This window comes from Phocoena phocoena, chromosome 1 (assembly GCF_963924675.1).
Source record: "Phocoena phocoena chromosome 1, mPhoPho1.1, whole genome shotgun sequence".
NCBI classification, from domain to species: domain Eukaryota; kingdom Metazoa; phylum Chordata; class Mammalia; order Artiodactyla; family Phocoenidae; genus Phocoena; species Phocoena phocoena.
Genome location: NC_089219.1, coordinates 186,728,979 through 186,751,403, shown reverse-complemented (window position 1 = coordinate 186,751,403; position 22,425 = coordinate 186,728,979). Strand labels below are relative to the sequence as shown.

The 22,425-nt window shown below is 44.6% G+C and overlaps 1 protein-coding gene across 1 annotated transcript; it reads left to right on the top strand.

Moving 5' to 3' along the window:
* Positions 1-16,288: 16,288 nt before the first annotated feature.
* CYB5R1 (cytochrome b5 reductase 1) lies at positions 16,289-21,396 on the top strand. The gene is made up of 9 exons (XM_065872926.1): positions 16,289-16,349; positions 16,635-16,784; positions 16,899-16,971; positions 17,491-17,597; positions 17,839-17,968; positions 18,639-18,722; positions 19,602-19,687; positions 20,161-20,260; positions 20,590-21,396. Exons 1-9 carry the CDS (start codon positions 16,335-16,337, stop codon positions 20,760-20,762), a joined length of 918 nt encoding a protein of 305 aa, XP_065728998.1. The 5' UTR covers positions 16,289-16,334; the 3' UTR covers positions 20,763-21,396.
* The last annotated feature ends 1,029 nt before the right edge of the window (positions 21,397-22,425 follow it).

Sequence of the window (22,425 nt, the reverse complement as noted above, 5' to 3'; positions counted from 1 at the left end):
ACAAAAATAATCCTCTGCTATCTACTGTGTAGGAGGGATTCATGCAAAATAAACTCCTACGTGGAGATCGACAGGTGAGTTTTCCACCTGTTCTTTATAATGTCCTTCCATTATAGTGAATCCCACACATTATGAGGCAGAAGCGGTTATGTGGACTTTTCCTTGAAGTCAAAAAACTTGCAGTCATTTCAAGTACCTGGTGATCATAGGGTACAGCCAGGGAGGGTGCCGTCCCCCTGGGGGGCAGTGAATGGGCGCCCGCACCTGCGCACCCTCTGATGTACAGCTTCTGGAGAAACAAAGGGTGGTCACACCGCAGACAGCCTGTCAGGCTGCCGGGCCACTGGGCAAACCGACCAGCCTGGAAGTGCCCCATCGGATGCTGAAAGCAAAATTCTGTCCCCCCTGTGAAGCCAGGCAATTTGGGCCAGAAGGTCAGAGGAGAACGGTAATCAACTCCTCCTCTCTGCTCACCTCCTTGGGGTTACAGCAACCCCATCTCCAAACCCAACTCTGATCCTGGGGTGCCAAAGTGGGAGTCGCAGGTGGGCTCTGCCGGCACTTCTGTGCCCTCTGGGGGCTGTCTGCTCTAATGGCAACTCTCAGCCCCTCCTCCCGCCTCCTTCCCTAGTCCTGGGGGCTGCATGGCTTCTTGCAACTGCTGGCCTGATTTCATTCCTCTTCTTCCTCTAATTGCAATGAAGTGTCCTACAGAGGTTTAGAATCTCTTGGAGAAGGAAGATCTTTTAGTCAATACACCTTAACCGTGAGAAGTTGCTTTAAAGAATGAACCTGAAACACTGTATTTTTCTCCTGATGGTTCCAAGGAGAGACAGCTCATTTTCTAAGTCATAAGAATAACCAAGTTATAAATATGATATTCCAAGCCAGAGATGAAAAAGAAGTTTTTAGCACCCTGCCTCATGTCATATGACTGGGATTTAAATCGATCAGCTGCCACTTTTTTTTTTTTTTTCTGGCTGTGTTAGGTCTTCGTTGCTGCATGCGGGCTTTCTCCAGTTGTGGTGAGCGGGGGCTACTCTTCGTTGTGGTGCGTGGGCTTTTCATTGCGGTGGCTTCTCTTGTTGAGGAGCACAGCTTTAGGCATGCGGGCTCAGTAGTTGTGGCTTGCGGGCTCTAGAGCGCAGGCTTCAGTAGTTGTGGTGCATGGGTTTAGCTGCTCTGCGGCATGTGGGATCTTCCCGACCAGGGCTTGAACCCGTGTCCCCTGCATTGGCAGGCAGATTCTTAACCACTATGCCACCAGGGAAGTCCCCTGCCACTGGTTTTTAAATCACATGACCCGACTTTAAATCCATCAGCTGGACAAAGAGGAACCTGAACCAAGATGGCAGAGCAGAAGGACGTGCTCTCACTCCCTCTTGCGAGAACACCAGAATCACAACTAGCTGCTGGACAAACATCGACAGGAAGACACTGGAACTCCCCAAAAAAAGATACCCCACATCTAAAGACAAAGGAGAAGCCAAAATGAGACGGTAAGAGGGGTACAATCACAGCAAAATCAAATCCCATAACTGCTGGGTGGGTGACTCACAGACTGGAGAACACTTATACCACAGATGTCCACCCACTGGAGTTGAGGTTCTGAGCCCCATGTCAGGCTTCCCAACCTGGGGGTCCAGCAACGGGAGGAGATTCCTAGAGAATCAGACTTTTAAGGCTAGTGGGACTTGATTGCAAGACTTCGACAGGACTGGAGGAAACAGAGACTCCACTCTTGGAAGGCACACACAAAGTAGTGTGCACATCGGGACCCAGGGGAAGGAGCAGTCCCCAGGGGGGACTGAACCAGACCTGCCTGCTAGTGTTGGAGGGTCTCCTGCAGAGGTGGGGGGAGGGTGCTGTGGCTCACCGTGGGGACAAGGACACTGACAGCAGAAGTTCTGGGAAGTAATCCTTGGCGTGAGCCCTCCCAGAGTCTGCCATTAGCCCTACCAAAGAGCCCAGGTAGGCTCCACTGTTGGGCTGCCTCAGGCCAAACAACCAACAGTGAGGGAACCCTGCCCCACCCGTCAGCAGTCAAGCAGATTAAAGTTTTACTGAGCTCTGCCCACCAGAGCAACAGTCAGCTCTACCCACCACCAGTCCCTCCCATCAGGAAACCTGCACAAGCCTCTTAGATAGCCTCATCCACCAGAGGGCAGACAGCAGAAGCAAGAAGAACTACAATTCTGTAGCCTGTGGAACAAAAACCACATTCACAGAAAGTTAGACAAGATGAAAAGGCAGAGGGCTATGTACCAGATGAAGGAACAAGCTAAAACCCCAGAAAAACAACTAAATGAAGTGGAGATAGGCAACCTTCCAGAAAAAGAATTCAGAATAATGATAGTGAAGATGATCCAGGACCTCGGAAAAACAATGGAGGCAAAGATCGAGAAGATGCAAGAAATGTTTAACAAAGACCTAGAAGAATTACAGAACAAACAGAGATGAACAATACAATAACTGAAATGAAAACTACACTAGAAGGAATCAATAGCAGAATAACTGAGGCAGAAGAATGGATAAGTGACCTGGAAAACAGAATGGTGGAATTCACTGCTGTGGAACAGAATAAAGAAAAAAGAAAGAAAAGAAATGAAGACAGCCTAAGAGACCTCTGGGACAACATTAAATGCAACAACATTCACATTATAGGGGTCCCAGAAGGAGAAGAGAGAGAAAAAGGACCCGAGAAAATATCTGAAGAGATTAGAGTCGAAATCTTCCCTAACATGGGAAAGGAAATAGACACCCAAGTCCAGAAAGCACATAGAGTCCCATACAGGATAAACCCAAGGAGAAACACGCCAAGACACATAGTAATCAAACTGACAAAAATTAAAGGCAAAGAAAAATTATTGAAAGCAGCGAGGGAAAAATGACAAATAATATACAAGGGAACTCCCATAAGGTTAACAGCTGATGTCTCAGCAGAAACTCTACAAGCCAGAAGGGAGTGGCATGATATATTTAAAGTGATGAAAGGGAAGAACCTACAACCAAGATTACTCTACCCAGCAAGGATCTCATTCAGATTCGATGGAGATATCAAAAGCTTTACAGACAAGCAAAAGCTAAGAGAATTCAGCACCACCAAACCAGGTTTACAACAAATGCTAAAGGAACCTTTCTAGGCAAGAAACACAAGAGAAGAAAAACACCCACAAAAACAAACCCAAATCAATTAAGAAAATGGTAATAGGAACATACATATTGATAATCATCTTGAATGTAAATGGATTAAATGCTCCAACCAAAAGACACAGACTGGCTGAATAGATACAAAAATAAGACCCATATATATGCTGTCTACAAGAGACCCACTTCAGACCTAGGGACACATAGACTGAAAGTGAGAGGATGGAAAAAGATATTCCATGCAAATGGATATCAAAAGAAAGCTGGAATAGCAATACTCATATCAGATAAAATAGACTTTAAAATAAAGAATGCTACAAGAGACAAGGAAGGACACTACATAATGATCAAGGGATCAATCCAACAAGAAGATATAACAATTATAAATGTATATGCACCCAATATAGGAGCACCACAATACATAAGGCAACTGCTAACAGCTATAAAAGAGGAAATCGACAGTAAACACAGTAATAATGGGGGACTTCAACACCTCACTTACACCAATGGACAGATCATCCAAAATGAAAATTAATAAGGAAACACAAACTTTAAATGACACAATAGACCAGATAGACTTAATTGATATTTATAGGACATTCAGTCCAAAAAGAGCAGGTTACATTTTCTTCCCAAGTGTGCACGGAATATTCTCCAGGATAGATCACATCTTGGGTCACAAATCAAACCTCAGTAAATTTTTAAAAATTAAAATCATATCAAGCATCTTTTCCAACCACAACGCTATGAGATTAGAAATCAATTACAGGGAAAAAAAGTAAAAAACACAAATACATGGAGACTAAACAATACGTTACTAAACCACCAAGAGATCACTGAAGAAATCAAAGAGGAAATCAAAAACTACTTAGAGACAAATGACAATGAAAACACGACTATCCAAAACCTATGGGATGCAGCAAAATCAGTTCTAAGAGGGGAGTTTATAGCAATACAAGCCTACCTCAAGGAACAAGAAAGACTTCAAATAAACAATCTAACCTTACACCTAAGGGAACTAGAGAAAGAAGAACAAACAAAACCCAAAGTTAGCAGAAGAAAAGAAATCATACAGATCAGAGCAGAAATAAATGAAATAGAAATAAAGAAAACAACAGCAAAGATCAATAAAACTAAAAGCTTGTTCTTTGAGAAGATAAACAAAATTGATAAACCATTAGCCAGACTCATCAAGAAAAAGAGGGAGAGGACTCAAATCAATAAAATTAGAAATGAAAAAGGAGAAGTTACAACAGACACCACAGAAATACAAAGCATCCTAAGAGACTACTACAAGCAACTCTATGCCAATAAAATGGACAACCTGGAAGAAATGGACAAATTCTTAGAAAGGTATAACCTTTCAAGACTGAACCAGGAAGAAACAGAAAATATGAACAGACCAATCACAAATAATGAAATTGAAACTGTGATAAAAAATCTTCCAACAAACAAAAATCCAGGACCAGATGGCTTCACAGGTGAATTCTGTCAAATATTTAGAGAAGAGCTAACACACTTCCTTCTCAAACTCTTCCAAAAAATTGCAGAGGAATGAACACTCCCAAACTCATTCTGTGAGGTCACCATCACCCTGATACTAAAACCAGACAAAGGTACTACAAAAGAAGAAAATTACAGACCAATATCACCGATGAATATAGATGCAAAAATCCTCAACAAAATACTAGGAAACAGAATCCAACAACACATTAAAAGGATCACACACCATGATCAAGTGGGATTTATCCCAAGGATGCAAGGATTCTTCAGTATACGCAAATCAATCGATGTGATACACCATATTAACAAACTGAAGAAGAAAAATCATATGATCATCTCAATAGATGCAGAAAAAGCTTTTGACAAAATTCAACACTCATGTATTACAAAAACTCTCCAGAAAGTGGGCATAGAGGCAAACTACCTCAACATAATAAAGGCTATATACGACAAACCCACAGCAAACATCATTCTCAATGGTGAAAAACTGAAAGCATTTCCTCTAAGATCAGGAACGAGACAAGGATGCCCACTCTCACCACTATTATTCAACATAGTTTTGAAAGTCCTAGCCACGGTAATCAGAGAAGAAAAAGAAATAAAAGGAATCCAAATTTGAAAAGGAGAAGTAAAGCTGTCACTGTTTGCAGATGACATGATACTATACACAGAGAATCCTAAAGATGCCACCAGAAAATTATTAGATCTAATCAATGAATTTGGTAAAGTTGCAGGGTACAAAATTAATGCACAGAAATCTCTTGCATTCCTATATACTAATGATGAAAAATATGAAAGAGAAATTAAGGAAACACTCCCATTTACCATTGCAACAAAAAGAATAAAATACCTAGGGATAAACGTACCTAGGGAGACAAAAGACCTGTATGCAGAAAACTATAAGACACTGATGAAAGAAATTAAAGATGATACCAACAGATGGAGAGATATGCCATGTTCTTGGATTGGAAGAATCAATATTGTGAAAATGACTATACTACCCAAAGCAATCTACAGATTCAATGCAATCCCTATCAAATTATCAATGGCATTTTAAATTGGTATGGAGACACGAAAGACCCCAAATAGCCAAAGCACTCTTGCGGGAAAAAAATGGAGCTGGAGAAATCAGACTCTTTGACTTCAGATTATACTACAAAGCTACAGTAATCAAGACAATAGGTTACTGGTACAAAAATAGAAACATAGATCAGTGGAACAAGATGCAAAGACCAGAGATAAACCCACACACATTTGGTCAACTAATCTATGACAAAGGGGGCAAGGACATACAATGGAGAAAGACAGTCTCTTCAATAAGTGGTGCTGGGAAAACTGGACAGCTACATGTAAAAGAATGAAATTAGAACACTCCCTAACACCATACACAAAAATAAACTCAAAATGGATTAGAGACCTAAATGTAAGACCAGACACTATAAAAAACTCTTGGAGGAAAACATAGGAAGAACACTCTTTGACATAAATCACAGCAAGATCTTTTTTGACCCACCTCCTAGAGTAATGGAAATAAAAACAAAAAGAAACAAATAGGACCTAATGAAACTTCAAAGCTTTTGCACAGCAAAGGAAACCATAAACAAGACAAAAAGACAACCCTCAGAATGGGAGAAAATATTTGCAAACGCATCAATGGACAAAGGATTAATCTCCAAATTATATAAAGAGCTCATGCAGCTCAATATTAAAAAAACAAACAACCCAATCCAAAAAATGGCCAGAAGACCTAAATAGACATTTCTCCAAAGAAGACATACAGATGGCCAAGAAGCACATGAAAAGCTGCTCAACATCACTAATTATTAGAGAAATGCAAATCAAAACTACAATGAGGTATCACCTCACACCAGTTAGAATGGGCATCATCAGAAAATCTACAAACAACCAATGCTGGAGAGGGTGTGGAGAAAAGGGGACCCTCTTGCACTGTTGTGGGAATGTAAATTGATACAGCCACTATGGAGAACAGTATGGAGGTTGCTTAAAAAACTAAAAATAAAATTACCATATGATCCAGCAATCCCAGTACTGGGCATATACCCAGAGAAAACCATAATTCAAAAAGACACATGCACCCCAATGTTCCTTGCAGCACTATTTACAATAGCCAGGTCCTGGAAGCAACGTAAATGCCCATCGACAGACGAATGGATAAAGAAGATGTGGTATATATATACAATGGAATATTACTCAGCCATAAAAAGGAACGAATCTGGGTCACTTGTTGAGACGTGGATGGATCTAGAGACTGTCGTACAGAGTGAAGTAAGTCAGAAAGAGAAAAACAAATATCGTATATTAACGCATATATGTGGAACCTAGAAAAATGGTCCAGATGAACCGGTTTGCAAGGCAGAAGTTGAGACACAGATGTAGAGAACAAACATATGGACACCAAGGGGGAAACGCCGTGGGGGCGGGGGGGTTGCTGAATTGGGCGATTGGGATTGACATGTATACACTGATGTGTATAAAACTGATGACTAATAAGAAACTGCTGTATACAAAAATAAATACAATTAAATTTAATTTTTTTTAAAAGTTACAGAACTCTAAAGGTGATTTTACCATGTGTAAGTTATATCTTAATTTACAAAAGGGAAAAATCCATAGTGAGATACCAGCACACACCTGCTAGAATGGTTAAAACTGAAGGACTGAAATACCAGGTGTTGCCAAAGATGTGGATGAGCGTTGTTGGTGGGAATGCAAAGTGGTGCAGCCAGTCTGCAAAACAGCCTGGCCGTTTCTTACAAAATTAAATCTGTACCTACCACACAAACCAGCCATCCAACTCTCACTTACCCAAAAACTTGCCCATGAATTCTTAGAGCAGCTTTATTCATTGTAGCCAAAAGCTGAAACAACTCAAATGTTCATCAGAAGTCATAAAGAGATTAACATAAATAAATTGTAGACAAGGCAAACTATACTGATAGAAACCGTATCAGTGGTTTTCTGGGACTGGGGATTGGGGGGGCCAGGGGAGGACAGAGATTGACTGTAAAGGACCACAAAGCAGCTTTCTAGGGGGACAGGACTGTTCTGTATCCTGAGGGTGGTAACGGTGGTTCCATAACCGCAAACATTTGTTAAAATTCAATGAACTGTATGCTAAAAATGGTTTGTAAGTTATATGTCAATAAAGCTGACTTTAAAACTAAAAAAAATAATAAATTATTCTCTTCACAACGCCATGGTTTAGGCACAAGGTTAGAAAACCATCCCTGAGAAATAGGGATGTAGAGAAACCTAATTTATCATAGAGATGGTGCTGCAAATGCCTGGGGAGAGCAAACAGCACCAGGATGCGTAGTCATCCACATGAGAAGCTAGGATGACTGAAACCCTAACACACGTTCCTACTGAAAACTCCATCCTGCGTAACTCCAAGAAGAACACACAGGAGACCATCATTATGACCTCAGAGCTGGGGGGAGGGGAGATGATGTGATACTATTCACAGCGTAGTAAAGAAAGGTCGGTGGAAATACATAGAGTAAAACTAGCCTCAGGCTTACACAGTTACTGGATTTTGACAAGATGCCAAGGTAATTCAGAAGGCAAGGGAAGCTGTTTTCCAAAAATGGTGCTGAAACAACTGGATATCAGTGCAAAAAAAATGAACCTCAACCCCTACCTCACTCCATATGCAAATATGAATTTGAGATGAACGCAGACCTAAAGGTAAAAACTAACACTATATTCTGCACAGTGAAGGAAACATCAACAAAATGAAAAGGCAGCCTACTGAATAGGAGAAAATGTTTATTTGCAAGATATTTATCTGATAAGGGGTTAATATCCAAAATATATAAGGGACTCACTGAACCCCATAGCAGAAAAAAATAGCCCAATTAAAAGTGGACAAAGGACCTTTATAGACATTTCTCAAAAGAAGACATACAAGTGACCAACAGGTACATGAAAAGATACTCAATGTCACCAATCATCAGGGAAAATCAAACCAAAACCACTATGAGATATCACCTCACTTCTGTTAGAATTGCTTTCACTAAATTTTTTTTTTTAAGTAAGCGTTGGTGAGGATGTGGGGAAGAGTGAACGCTTGTACACGGTTGGTGGGAACATAAATTAGCACAGCCATTATGGGAGTTCCTCAAAAAATTAAAAATAGAACTAACTTCTGATCCAGCAATCCCACTTCTTGGTACTCATATATCCAAAGGAATTGGAATCAGATTATCCAAAATACATCTGCACTCCCATGTTCATAGCAGCACTCTTCACAATGCCAAGGCAGGAAACAACCTAAATGTCCATTGACAGAGGAATGGATAAAGAAGATGTGGTATATAAAGGTATACAGTGAAGTATTGTGCAGCCTTTAAAAAGGTGGAAATCCTGCCATTTGTGACAACATGGATGAACTGGGAGGACATTATGCTAAGTGGAATAAGCCAGACACAGAAAGACAAACATTGCATGATCTCATTTATGTGTGAAATCTAAAATAATGAAACTCAGAGAAGCAGAGTAGAACGTTGGTTGCCAGGGGCCAGGGGAAGGGAGAAGTGCAGAGATTTTCTCAAAGGATGTGAAGATTCATAAGCTTTGGGGAGCTAATGCACAGCAATGTGACTATAGTTAACATTGCTGTATTTTACACATGAAATTTGCTAAGAGGGTAGGTCTTAAGGGCCTTAAGATTAATAACAAAAGAAAGAATACAAAAGAAGAGAAGAGAAAAGAAGAGAGAGAGAAGAAAGGAAAGAAGGAAATGGTAACCATGAGAGGTGATGGGTATGTTATTTAGATTGTGGTGATTATTTCACAATGTAAATGTGTATCAAAATGTCAAGTTGTACACTTAAAACATATATAATTTTTATTTGTCAGCTGTACCTCAATAAAGCTGCGGGGAGAAACCAAAATTGTAAAGCTTCTAGAAAGAAACATAAGAGACTATCTTTGCAACCCTGTAGTATACAATATTTCTTAAACAGGATTTTAAAAATCACTGACCATAAAAGGAAAAAGTAATAAATTGTACATCAAGGTTACACATAACTGTTAATTTAAAAAAATGTTCTAGATCTTCTCTAACCATCCTAACTTCAATACAAAACTTTTAATAGTTTTTGTTTGTTTGCTTTTTTGTTTTTTGGTTCCCAGAGGAGAAAGAGGGAGGGAAAAGAGAGCAAAAATTGGGAGAAGATTCAAAGTGGGGAAGAGAGGGGGAGGAGAAAAGTTTTTAGTTCAAAAAGTTATGCCCTGTTAGAAGGCTACAGTTTTTAGATAGATGGCCTTGTCGAAACAACACTATTATGGATAAAGAAAATGTGATAAAGAAATAGATAGGGGCTTCCCTGGTGGCGCAGTGGTTCGGGGTCCACCTGCCTATGCAGGGGACGCGGGTTCGTGCCCCGGTCCGGGAAGATCCCACATGCCTTAGAGCGGCTGGGTCCGTGAGCCATGGCCGCTGGGCCTGCGCGTCCCGAGCCTGTGCTCTGCAACAGGAGAGGCTACAACAGCGAGAGGCCTGCGTACCGCAAAAAAAAAAAAAAAACATAAATGAAGGGACTTCCCTGGTGGCATAGTGGATAAGACTCCGTGCTCCCAATGCAGGGGGCCCAGGTTCGATCCCTGATCAGGGAAGTAGATCCCACATGCATGCCGCAACTAAGGAGCCTGCCTGCTACAACTAAGACCCGGTGCAACCAAATAAATAAATATTTTTTTTAAAAAAACATACATGAGGAGGTTTGTAGTCTTTTTTTGGTTTTGAAATATTTCCTAAATTTAAACTTATGAAAGAAATCTTTGAATATAACTAATTGTCTCTCACTGGGATATTTATTCTCCCATTTCATTAGAAACAGAATAACATCATGGGATACCATGTATACATCTAAGAGAGATAAAAATTCCCATGTTCCACGCATTTTGTGTTGACCAGTAAAATGAAAGCAAAGTCTTAGGGTGAGGTTTCCATTTAAAAATTCCAAAAAGAGCTTTTTCAGCTGACAAAAACCTTTTTTGCATTGGCCTGGTAACTCTTCTTTACCTTGTTATTTTGCTATGGCTCTCAACCAGACGCTATGTATATATTTGTTCAGCTGTTCTAGTTGTCTTCACTGAGAAGTTTCAAATTATCTAGATTGCTATCATAAAAAAGCTTTTATGTACGACTTGAAGAGATCTTCAAGACACAACCATTAAATGAAAACACTCAGGCTTCAATACAGTAGATTCACTACAAAATTATTAATTAATGCAAAAAAATCTACACATTTCTGTTCAGTGTAATTACAGATAAAGAAACTACAGAAGATTCTGTTACTGGTGGTTTGTCTGACTATGAACCCTGTAAAAACTCTCCTGATTAAAACAACTAAATATGCTACACACAACACTTAAAAGCCGTTGTTATGTGTATCACTGGAATGAAAACAATATGAGAAATTCTCAGAGACCAAAAAACTAAACAAAACTAGGACTCCAGATAGGTAAATAAGGCCTGAAACTGGCTTTTGTCCTGAGGGAATTAGTCAAGTGCCTGTGACACTGGGCTGAGCAGGGTGCAAGGGACGGGAAAAGGTCAGGATAACCTAGGATTTCAAGATACGGGAGACAACCACGTAAAGACGCAACAGCAAGGGCTGCACATTTCAACAGAGAGAACTAGGGAAAAATACACACCACTGAACGGGACAGAAACAAAATCTACTAGAGGGGAAAATACCTCCCCTGATATTCCCAAATACAAGCTGTCCCTTGTGTAGATTTGCAGCCACCTGAATCAACACTACAAGGTGATCTCAAAAATCTCCAGCCAAAATAATATTTTCAATTGGCCACTACTCAAGTTGGTAATTTCCGCCAAGATGCCCGGAAAAGGCAAATACAAATCTTTTGAAGCATTTAGGACTCAAAAAAAGAATCCTCACAAAGTTCTAAAGAATAGAAGCTCATAGTAAAAAAAAAAAAAAAAAAAAAAAACCACAAAACACACAAGGAAATAAGACACCATAGTGAGAACCAGAAGGAAAAAAAATCATTATTGTATTAACTTCAAATATTAGGTTAAAATATTCACGTTAAATTTCTAGGATAACTCCAAAGGCTAGAAAGAGTGTTCACTGCCAAAACCAGAGAGAGGGAGAGAAAAAAAAAAAAAGTAATGAGAAAGAAAAGAAAAATTCAGCCAGGTCTCCTGAAAGGCAAAAAGAGAGGGAGAAAAAAGAAAAGTAGAAGATACTTGATGTAATAGCATAAATTCATAAATATAAATATTACCTGATAGATGAAAATGAACCAAACTCATTAGCTAAAAAAGATTGTCTTAATTTAAAAAAATATACAGCTTTTCCTATTTATAAGAGATAACAGAAAACCTAATAGAGAGATAACCTAATAACAGAAAAGAGATAACCTAATAGAGATAACCTAATAACAGAAAAGAGATAACCTAATAACAGAAAAGCTGGAAGAAACAGCATGGAAAAAAGATATACCTGACTAATACAACTAAAATACATGATATCCGACAAGACAGACATTAAGGGGGAGAAAAAAAGAAGCATCAAAAAGAAGCATCACCAGAGATAAAGAAGATCGAGACATATCTTAGGGGTTGTTTGATGAAAGATGAACCTTATTAGGGAGCTAAAACAATGTATTTAACTGTAGACTTTACCTCAAGGAGACAAAATTAGTATTAACAAAGCACCCAAGGAGAAATTGCTAAATTCACCATCGTAGTGGGAGATTCTAACATATCTCCGTAACTGATAGATCTACAATACTCTCCCCAGCCAAAAAACAAAATTAGTAAGGTTGGAATACAATCAACCAGCTTGATCCAATGGGCACATATAGAACATTGCATCCTTTATATTTTTTTAAAGGCATACATGGGACATACATGAAAATTGACTGGGAAGCGTCTCAACAAGTCCCGAAGAATTGAAGTGACACCCCAAGTTCACTGACAACAATACAATTAGCTTCTAACCTACCTGTTTTCTAACTTAATGATAAAAAGAAAGATTTTTAAACCCATATTTTTTAACATACACACATATTTCTAAATAATTCATAAGCTAAAGAAAAATAGTAATGGAAGTTAGAAAATATTTAGAACTGAACCATAATGGAATTACTAATAGGAAAAGTTGGGTCATGCAGTTAACCCTGTTCTTGAAGGAAATTTATAGGCTTAAGTGAAAATAAGTGAGACTATAAATTATAAAATAAACAAGACTAAAAATCAAAAAGGTAAGCATCCATCATAAGAATTTAGTAAACTAGAAGAAACAAAAAGCAATGAAAATATAAGGAAAGAAATCTTCAATATAGGCTGAATTTAATGGCATATGAAGAAACATCACGAAGAGAAAGAAATGGCAAGCCACGCAGTGGGAGGAGTATTGTAGTACATAGAACAAGGAACGTCCACCCAGAAATGTATAAAGAACTAGTACAGATGAATGAGAAAAAGGCAGGCAACCCAGTGGGCCAAAAACTTCAACAAGGAACTTTGCAAAAGAAGAAGTGTTTCAAAAGGAGCTCATCTCATTTCTCCTCAGGGAACAGCAAATAAAAATTTAAATGGCTAAAACGAAAAAGACTGAAGTGCCGCATGTGGGAAAGGATGTATCAGAGAACAAGGATTGGTAAACTATGGCCCATGGACCAAACACAGTCCACCAACTGCTTTGCAAACACAGCTGTATCGGAGCACAGCCATGATCACCTGTCTATACATTGTCTAGGACCGCTTTCATGCTGCAAGGCCAGAGTTGAATAGCAGCCACAGAGGCTGTATAGTTCACAAAATCTAGACTATTTACTGTCTGGCCCTTTACAGAAAATATTTGTCAACTTCTGATGTAAAAAAGCAAGACTTCTCATCACTACTGGTGGAAGTGCAAACCGGCCCAATCACTTTAGGAAACTGTTTGCAGAATCCACTGCATCAAATATCGTGCACCTGATGATGGGGCAATCCCATTCCTAGGTAAACACTCATTCAAGTACCTGCGCCCCAGGAGACATGTACGACAGTGTATATAGGAGCATTATTTGTAATGGTCACAAATTGGAGGCAACCCAAACGAACGTCAGTAGTAGACCGGGTAAATAAATTTGATCTCATCATACAACGGACCGGTACTCAGCAATGAAAATGAATAAACTGCTCTCACAACAATACGGATAAATCTCACAAACATAACGCAAAAAACAAGCTAGATACAAAAGACCACATACTGTACGATTCCATTTATATAAATTCCTATAAGAGGCAAAACTAAGAGTCACCTCCACATTATTTGAGGCCAAAACCCAAGTCTTACCTACTGTGGAAGTTTCTCCCTACAGTCACTTTGCTCAAAGGAGAAGCCGAGAAGAAAGTCACCTAAGAGAAGAATCAATGGGACACAGAGACAATCAATGTCCTTCAGAGTCACATATATAGTTGTTTTAATCAGGAGAGTTTTTACAGGGCTCAGAATCAGACAAACCACCAGTAACAGAATCTTCTGTAGTTTCCTTATTTGTAATTACACTGAACAGAAATGTGTAGATTTTTTTGCATTAATTAATAATTTTGTAGTGAATCTACTGTATTGAAGCCTGAGTGTTTTCATTTAATGGTTGTGTCTTGAAGATCTCTTCAAGTCGTACATAAAAGCTTTTTTATGATAGCAATCTAGATAATTTGAAACTTCTCAGTGAAGACAACTAGAACAGCTGAACAAAATATACATAGCGTCTGGTTGAGAGCCATAGCAAAATAACAAGGTAAAGAAGAGTTACCAGGCCAATGCAAAAAAGGTTTTTGTCAGCTGAAAAAGCTCTTTTTGGAATTTTTAAACGGAAACCTCACCCTAAGACTTTGCTTTCATTTTACTGGTCAACACAAAATGCATGGAACATGGGAATTTTTATCTTTCTTAGATGTATACATGACTGAGAAGGGTGGTTGTCTCAGGAGGCTGGAATTAGGGGGCTCTTCTGAGCCTGGAGCTTCACCACGCATTGTCCAGTCTGGTGAAGACCATTCTGAGCTGGCCTGGAACATGGCTGGATGGTGGTGGATGGGGCCACGTGCAGGCCTGGGCAGGAATCAGGTGACTTCTCTGGTGGGTAGGCTGGAGGTCAGTGCTCGTCACCTAAGCAGTGTCCTTTGGGTCACTTGGGGGTGTCTCTCTGTGTCCAAATCCAGACTGGAGAGTCTGGACGGCCTCCCAGAACAGTCTCTGAGTACTTTTCTGTGGGTCTGTAAGGGGTTGTGTATCAGCTTATTTGAGGGATTTTGGCAATCCTGCATGAGGATCTACTACCTGTTTTTGTAAGTAAAATTTTATTAGAACGTAGTAACTTTTATTCATTTACATACTATCTATGGCTGCTTTCATGCTACAACAGCAAAGCAGAATAATTGTTACACAGGCCGTATGCCACCAAAATATTTACCATCTGACCCAAACAGAAAAAGGTTGCCAACTCAGACACACACAGAGCGAAGACCATGTGAACGCACAGTGAGAAGAAGACGGGCATCTACAGGCTAGGGAGAAAGGCCTCAGGAGAAATCAAGAGCAAACGTCAGGGTTTCCCTGGTGGCGCAGTGGTAGAGAGTCCGCCTGCCGATGCAGGAGACACAGGGTCGTGCCCCGGTCCGGGAAGATCCCACATGCCGCGGAGCGGCTGGGCCCGTGAGCCGTGGCCGCTGAGCCTGCGCTTCCGGAGCCTGTGCTCCGCAACGGGAGAGGCCAATGAGAGGGAATGGGCATCTCGGCCGATGTGTGGCTCCTGGCCCTCAGCACCTGTTACCGGCTCCTCCTGTCCCCCGCCTCTGCTGCCAGCAGGGCTCAGCTCGAATCTCTAGCCGGGCATCATCACGGTCCGCAGAGTCATTGTGGCAGCTGGTATCTGTCGAGTGTCTTGTTCTATGACAGGCCACATGTTAAGCACATTACATGTCTCACACCACTTATCTATCTGTAGACAAGAATCAGAAAGAAGTTGAGGAAGTCGTCCAGGTTCCGATTCAGTCCAGTCTTTCCCCAAAGCCAGGTCTTTGGCCCCGGGGGCTGGAGAACCCAGATCCAGATGAGAAGCTTGATCTGGACCCAAAAGGAGCTCCTGAATGAGCCTGATGGCGTGAGGGCCTGGCCATGTGAGCAAAACCAGTCACGGAAGCAGGAAATGAAGATGCCACTGTCATTCCCGAGGAGACTTGGCCAGCCTGTGAATCCTCTGGTTGAAAGTCTGCCCTTTGAAGAACTAAGGCGACAACACAATGATCAGTTTCAGGCCCTCCTGCTCTACTTTGAGCCTGTCTCTCTCTGAACGCCAGATTCCTCCCTGCTGAGCAATTTGCAGGCTTGGAGATTTCCAGCTCCAGCTTGGTGTGGTTCTACGTTTGACAGGACTCCCTCCCTGCTCGACGCTAAGTGGTCTTAGTAGCAGGAACAGAAGGCTGGAGAGGAGGGTCTGGAGCTGCAGCCCCTCCTTTTGGGAGTACCTGGGAGCCGAGTCCGGAGGAAAGAGGTGGGGCGCGGAGTGACTCCGCCCCCACCGGCCCCCGCCCAACCATGCCCCGCCCCCTCCATGCCCCGCCTCCGGCCCGCCCCGCGGCGCATTGTGGGATCTGGGCGCTGGCTGCGAGGTGGAGGACGCGGCTCTTGAAGATGGGGTTGCAGCCGGTGAGACCCTCGCTCCGTATCCCGTACCAGGGGACTCCGCCCCTTCTGGTTCCCGGCACTCAGGTCCGGACCAGGGGCTCTCACCGCCGACCCCGCCCCGGATGCCGGGGTCTCGGTACCGCACGCTCGCGCTGGGGACCCCACCCAGGCTGCCCCCTGAGCTCGGCTTGCTCCTGCGCTGGAGTTCGGGGTCGCCACCCGGGGGGCAGGTCGTAGGGGCCCGTCACCGCCCACGCCCTGGGCTCTTCCCCGGCGCGACGGTCACGCTGCCCCCTCTGCCCGCAGAGCCCAGTCCTGCTGGCCTCCCTGGGGGTGGGGCTGCTGACTCTGCTCGGCCTGGCTCTGGGCTCCTACCTGGTGCGGAGGTCCCGCCGGCCGCGGATCACGCTCCTGGACCCCAATGAGAAGTACCTGCTGCGACTGCTAGACAAGACAGTGAGTTGTGGAGTAGCGGAGGGGACCGGAGTTCCGCTCGGCTGTGGTTGGGATGCCCCGGGGAGTTGGCGACACCAGACCTGCCTGGTGAGACGCTTGTCATCCATCCTCCAGACCGTGAACCACAACACCAAGAGGTTCCGCTTTGCCCTGCCCACCGCCCACCACGTTCTGGGGCTGCCTGTGGGTAAGAACTGCGGCGCGGGCTCCTTTCCCTGGTATTCTAATAGGGTGAGCCCCCTTCTGGGGTCTCCTGAAACGCGCTGCTTCAGTCTTGTGCCTCCCCACCCCATCACCCTTTCCCCACCAGGCTGCATATCCTCCAGGCTGTGAGGTGCCCTGGGCCACTCTAGGGTGTGCCTTCTGTGCCCCCAGACATCTTCAACTCTCAGCAGTCCTCCCTCCTTCCTGCAGGATTTGCTTATATCCCCGCTGAGCAAGCACTAATCTTTTCCCCATTGCCCAGACCCTCAACTCACTGCTAAGGTCCTGGGCAGTCATTGATAAGAATCTCAGCAGAGGGGAGTTTATGAGGGATCCAGCTGGGGGCTCAGAGGGGTGAATCCTCCCTGCTTGGTTGCTCACTGGGACCCCAGCACGGAGCAAGACGCTTCTGTCCTCTCAAACCTCCCAGATTATTTTGAAAGGTAACAGGAATGCAGCACCTCCACAGGAGCCCTTATGTAGCTCTGCATGTGGTCCCCAGGCAAACATGTCTACCTCTCTGCCCGGATCGATGGCAGCCTGGTCATCAGGCCGTACACTCCCGTCACCAGCGATGAGGACCAAGGCTATGTGGATCTTGTCATCAAGGTAAGAAGGTTGGAAGGAGCCCCAGGAGCCCCTTATCCTCCTCCCTCTGGGATCTGTAGAAACTTCCAAGATGTGTTTGATAGGAGGAGATGCGTGTCCTTTGTGGACATGAAGAAAGTATGTGGAATGGGAAGAGAGAGCATGTGTGTCATCCCTGCCCTGCTTCAGGCAGGTTCAGTCAACAGGGGGCTCAGAAACCAGGGACATTCCAAACAAAGTACTTTCCATTCTGTCTTATCAGGTCTACCTGAAGGGTGTGCACCCCAAATTTCCTGAGGGGGGGAAGATGTCTCAGTACCTGGATAGCCTGAAGACTGGGGACGTGGTGGAGTTTCGGGGGCCAAGTGGGTTGCTCACTTACGCTGGGAAAGGTAACGGCCTAGCTCCCACGTCTCTGGTGCCCGGCGTCCTCTCCACACGGTGTGGTTCTGTGTGTCCATGTGTGTGTGTGCACATGGGTAAGGGCCAGCTGCCCCTCCTGTAAACACAGCCCTGACGTTATAGAAAGGCGTGTTCCTCAGCCCCTCTTGACACAGGGATCCGTTCTCCATCCACATGAATTCACCCACTGTGACAGCCCTGGAGATGACTAATGCAAACACGGGCCTCTCTTTCTCTCCCTCAGAGAGCCGCCCCTCAGGCCGAGCTATGCAGAGAGCCAGAGATTACGTTCAGCCCTTCCAGTGGGAACAGCCGGGTGCATTAGCAAGCCTGGGAGCTGCTCTGTGCCACTTGGGAAAATAGATTCACACCTGGCCTCATGCCTGTCGCCCTGAGCAGGGAGTGACCCTCTGTGGGAGTCAGCTTATGACTCACTGTGTGTTCCTAAACTGACTCGTAGCTCATAATATGGGACAGACAGTCCTGGCCCCATTGCCCCTGAAGTGTCTTGTTGTCAGGGCTGGCTCAACACCTAAGCTCCAGGATCAGATTCCACAGCAGCTGCAGAACTGGCCTGGGACGTATTTTCGATTTTGCATTTGTTTACTTAGTTCCCTGAATTGACTGTTCTTTCACTCCTCTCTCCACTCGACTTCTCAGGGATGTTTAGCATTCAGCCCAACAAAACGTCTCCACCAGAACTGCGAGTGGCCAGGAAACTGGGAATGATTGCCGGTGGCACAGGTTCTTGTCCCCTGCTCCCTCCCACCATTGTGACTGTTGCCGTGGCAGCTTCCAGGTGACGCTCAGAAGGTTTGGTAATCATGGCCAGATTTAATCAGGGCATTCCCAGCAATGCCTAGAGCTCCCCAGTTGCTGCAAAACAAAATCATAATCAGGTAGAAACCCCCCAAAATCTATTTTAACTGACAGAATGAGAGAAACAAATCATGTGGGCTCTCCCGAGACCTCAGATGGAATGCATCTAATAAATTTTAGGTGAGAACGGAGAAGCAGCTAAGAATAGGACAGTGGAGAAGATAGAAAATTAACATTGGACATTTCCCTATGTTAGACACTCTGCTGGACTCTGTATGTGTCTATGACATAGGTACAAGCCTTCCCATTTTACGGATGGGAACACAGAGGTTCAGAGAGGTTGAATCGTTTCCACATGGATAGAGGCAGGGTTAGTGTGCAGCTCTGCTCAGTTCCAAAGCAAGTGCACTTAACCTGCATGTCCAGGGCTCCAGGCATCTCAGCGTTGAATCAGTAGGTACTTGCAGTCATCTGTGATACTGGAGCCTTAGCCTCCAAGGGACTTCCAGAGAGTCTTGGATTGGTTCCTTAGAAGGATTTCAGCAATACGAATTTATGTGAACTTTGAGCACGTGACCACAATTCACCTACCAGATATAAATTGTAGTGAGTTTGGGGTGAAGGGCCTCTCTGTCCAGAAATGTAGGTGCTGCGAAGACACGGGGGGAATGTAGAGACTTAGGACACAAAGGAAGACAGAGTGAAGGGGTGAGTGAGTAGAATTAAGATGAAAGGCTTGGGCAGCTAGGGAGCAGGGATGGGGAGGGTGGCCACCGCATCTCACCGTGGGGCATCTGTGTGCAGGAATCACCCCAATGCTGCAGCTGATCCAGGCCATCCTGAAAGACCCAGAAGATCCAACCCAGTGCTTCCTGCTTTTTGCCAACCAGGTTGCGTTGCTTTTCTCAGTCCTGGGACTTCAGAGTTACTGTGTGGGGAGAGGTATGGTACCAGCGGGCAAAACTAGCCCAGTGTCTGGCTCAGCCTCTGGCCAAGGCCTCCCTGCGGGTAGAGGGTCCTCTTCCACAATAAGGAGGACAGAGCACTGAGCCACATTCCCTCCCTGGCCCACAAGGAAAGAAAAAAAGAAAACGTTTAAGGAGTCTAGTCCTGAGTATGGAAACTTGCTCCTTGCGTCTCCTTTGTTAAATATTCTGTCTTTATTCCTTCATACTGTGTAAATAAAGGCTGTTCCCCTCTCCATCCCCTCATCCTAACTCCCTAAAACCCTTGCTTATTCCCTAGAACTTCAGTTTTCTTTTTCTTTCCTGGTTGGAAAGTTGTTACAGCAGAGCACTTTATGTTGTTATGCTTACGAACCTGAGAAGGTTCCTAAAGACTTCGCTTCTCCTCTTCATTTCAGACTGAAAAGGACATAATCTTACGGGAGGACTTAGAGGAGCTGCAGGCCCGACACCCCGACCACTTTACGCTCTGGTTCACTCTGGATCACCCCCCAGAAGGTACCCTCCCCATTTCTGGACATCCCCAAATCAGGGCCTCGCCCATCTGTGGGTTCTGGTTTCAGTGAAACCGACCCTGCCCGACACTGCCAAACTCGGAGCTCATGGACACAGTGGTCTCCTGGACTCTTCCCCGCGGTTCCTGTTTACCGGGTGGGTGCAGGGCTGGCCGTGCCGCTGAAGCAGGCTGAGTAGACCCGTCCAGCTGCCGCTACAGCTCTGTACCCTCTCAGGAGCCTTTCTGGACTGCCACCACCCCACCCCGGCCCCGCGCTGCACCCCCCTGCCAGCATGGATCTGGAGTGTCATTCTCTCCTCTCCCCATGCAGATTGGGCCTACAGCAAGGGCTTTGTGTCTGCCGACATGATCCAGGAGCACCTGCCCGCCCCAGGGGAGGATGTGCTGCTGCTGCTCTGTGGGCCACCCCCGATGGTGCAGCTGGCCTGCCACCCCAACTTGGACAAACTGGGCTACTCGCAAAGGATGCGATTTACCTACTGAGCATCCCCTCACTTCCCTGGTCCCGCTGCCGGCACTTGCCGCCAGTCAGCCCTCAAATGCTGTAAGCCCTAGATGCCCTTCCCGACAGTGTCAGCCTTTTTGTCTTTCTCCGGAGCTGGAATCTGGATGGTCCCTGCGGGAACAACATCCTTAGAGCCGTGGAAGAGGGCCAAAGCCGAGTCATCCCCTGGAAGGCTCCCCAGTCTCCCTGTGATGAAACATCCAGGTCAGGCTCAAGGAGCGGACTCTTCCACGGATCAGAAAGAAGGGAGCATGTACATTTGTTCCAAGACTGGCCAGTTCCTTCGTGGCATCACACTCTTCTTTGTGTCTGTGGTTAAAGAGCAACCTGTTTAATGGGTTTGATTTAACATTTGGTGCTTAACCCATAGCAGACTCTGTGTGTGGTGGGGGGTGCAGACTTAGAAAGCTAATCTTTTAGAGGCAAAAAACAGGAGAGGAGGAGATGGTCTCTTCAGACCTCAGAGAAAGGGATCTGAAAGACGTGTTTGTGTGTCTGTCTCCTTCTGCCCCTGCCGAGGCTGGAGGGAAAGGGCTCCCCACGATCTAAGACTGTTACTGTGGCAGAAACCTCTGGCTTATGCAAATAAATGGGGCTAAGGCCCTTGTGTTCTACCGAAGCGGTGGTTGTGTCTGGGTCCTTTTTTCCAAGGCTTTTCATGCCTGAGAATCTTGGGAGGAAGGGTTTCCCAGCACAGAATTTCCCCCGGGTCTTCCAAAGAACCTTTGAGCGGTTGTACCCTGTGCTGAAATGTGAGCTGCCACCAAACTCCACACTCATCTTAGCAGCTGTCTCTGCAGAGCCAGAAGCTCAACTTCTCCCTGGAGGACTTTTAAGGTGGAGGAAGGAGAATACAAGTGAGAGGGAAGCTTTTGGAGCCCAGGTACCCCTCACAGTGGTCCTTGGTTTGGCCACTCCTTCCCTCCTTCCTTCTCCTGGCCCTTTCTTCACTGCATTTATCCTTCAGGGTACCTGGCAAATAAGTCAAAGTATTGTCTTTCTATTTGGAAGAGAAGCCTTGTCCTTTAAAAAGTAACCTGACACCACCAGCCCTAGCCAGACTGGTTGGTGCCTGGACAGAGTTGGCCCCCAGGTACATCTGTCCTGACCGCCCTTCTCCTGCTGCAACAGCCTGGCCCTGGCCAGCGTCACACCAGGGCCACCTCTTCAGCTCTTCTCTTAGTCACACTGGAACAGAACAATGCATCAGGTCAGGAGGAAGGTCGGCATTGTTTTTCTGCATGGAACTGTATACTGCTTCCCCTGGGGCCCCTGGAAGAAAGGCTTGTGGATGCTCCCCAGGGTAGAACCATCACTAAATTGTGTTACTGGTATTCCATCAGACATGTCTTGATCAGCTGGTGTGTGTGTGTACTGGGCTCTGTGAGACACACTCGGCTACCTCACCTCCAAAAAGGAAAATCTTGCCTAGGGTTGTTGGGCTCACACAGTGAAGCAGCCCAGCAAAGAGAATTTCCCACACAGAAGCTCATTCCTTGTCTCACACGGGTTCCTGCCTTATCCACTCAATATACAAACATTAAGGAGCTGCCACGTGCCAAGCACTGTGCTAGGTCCTGAGGATTCAACCATGACCAAGACTGTTCTTAGACCCCAAACAACTCATCGTCTAGAGTAAGA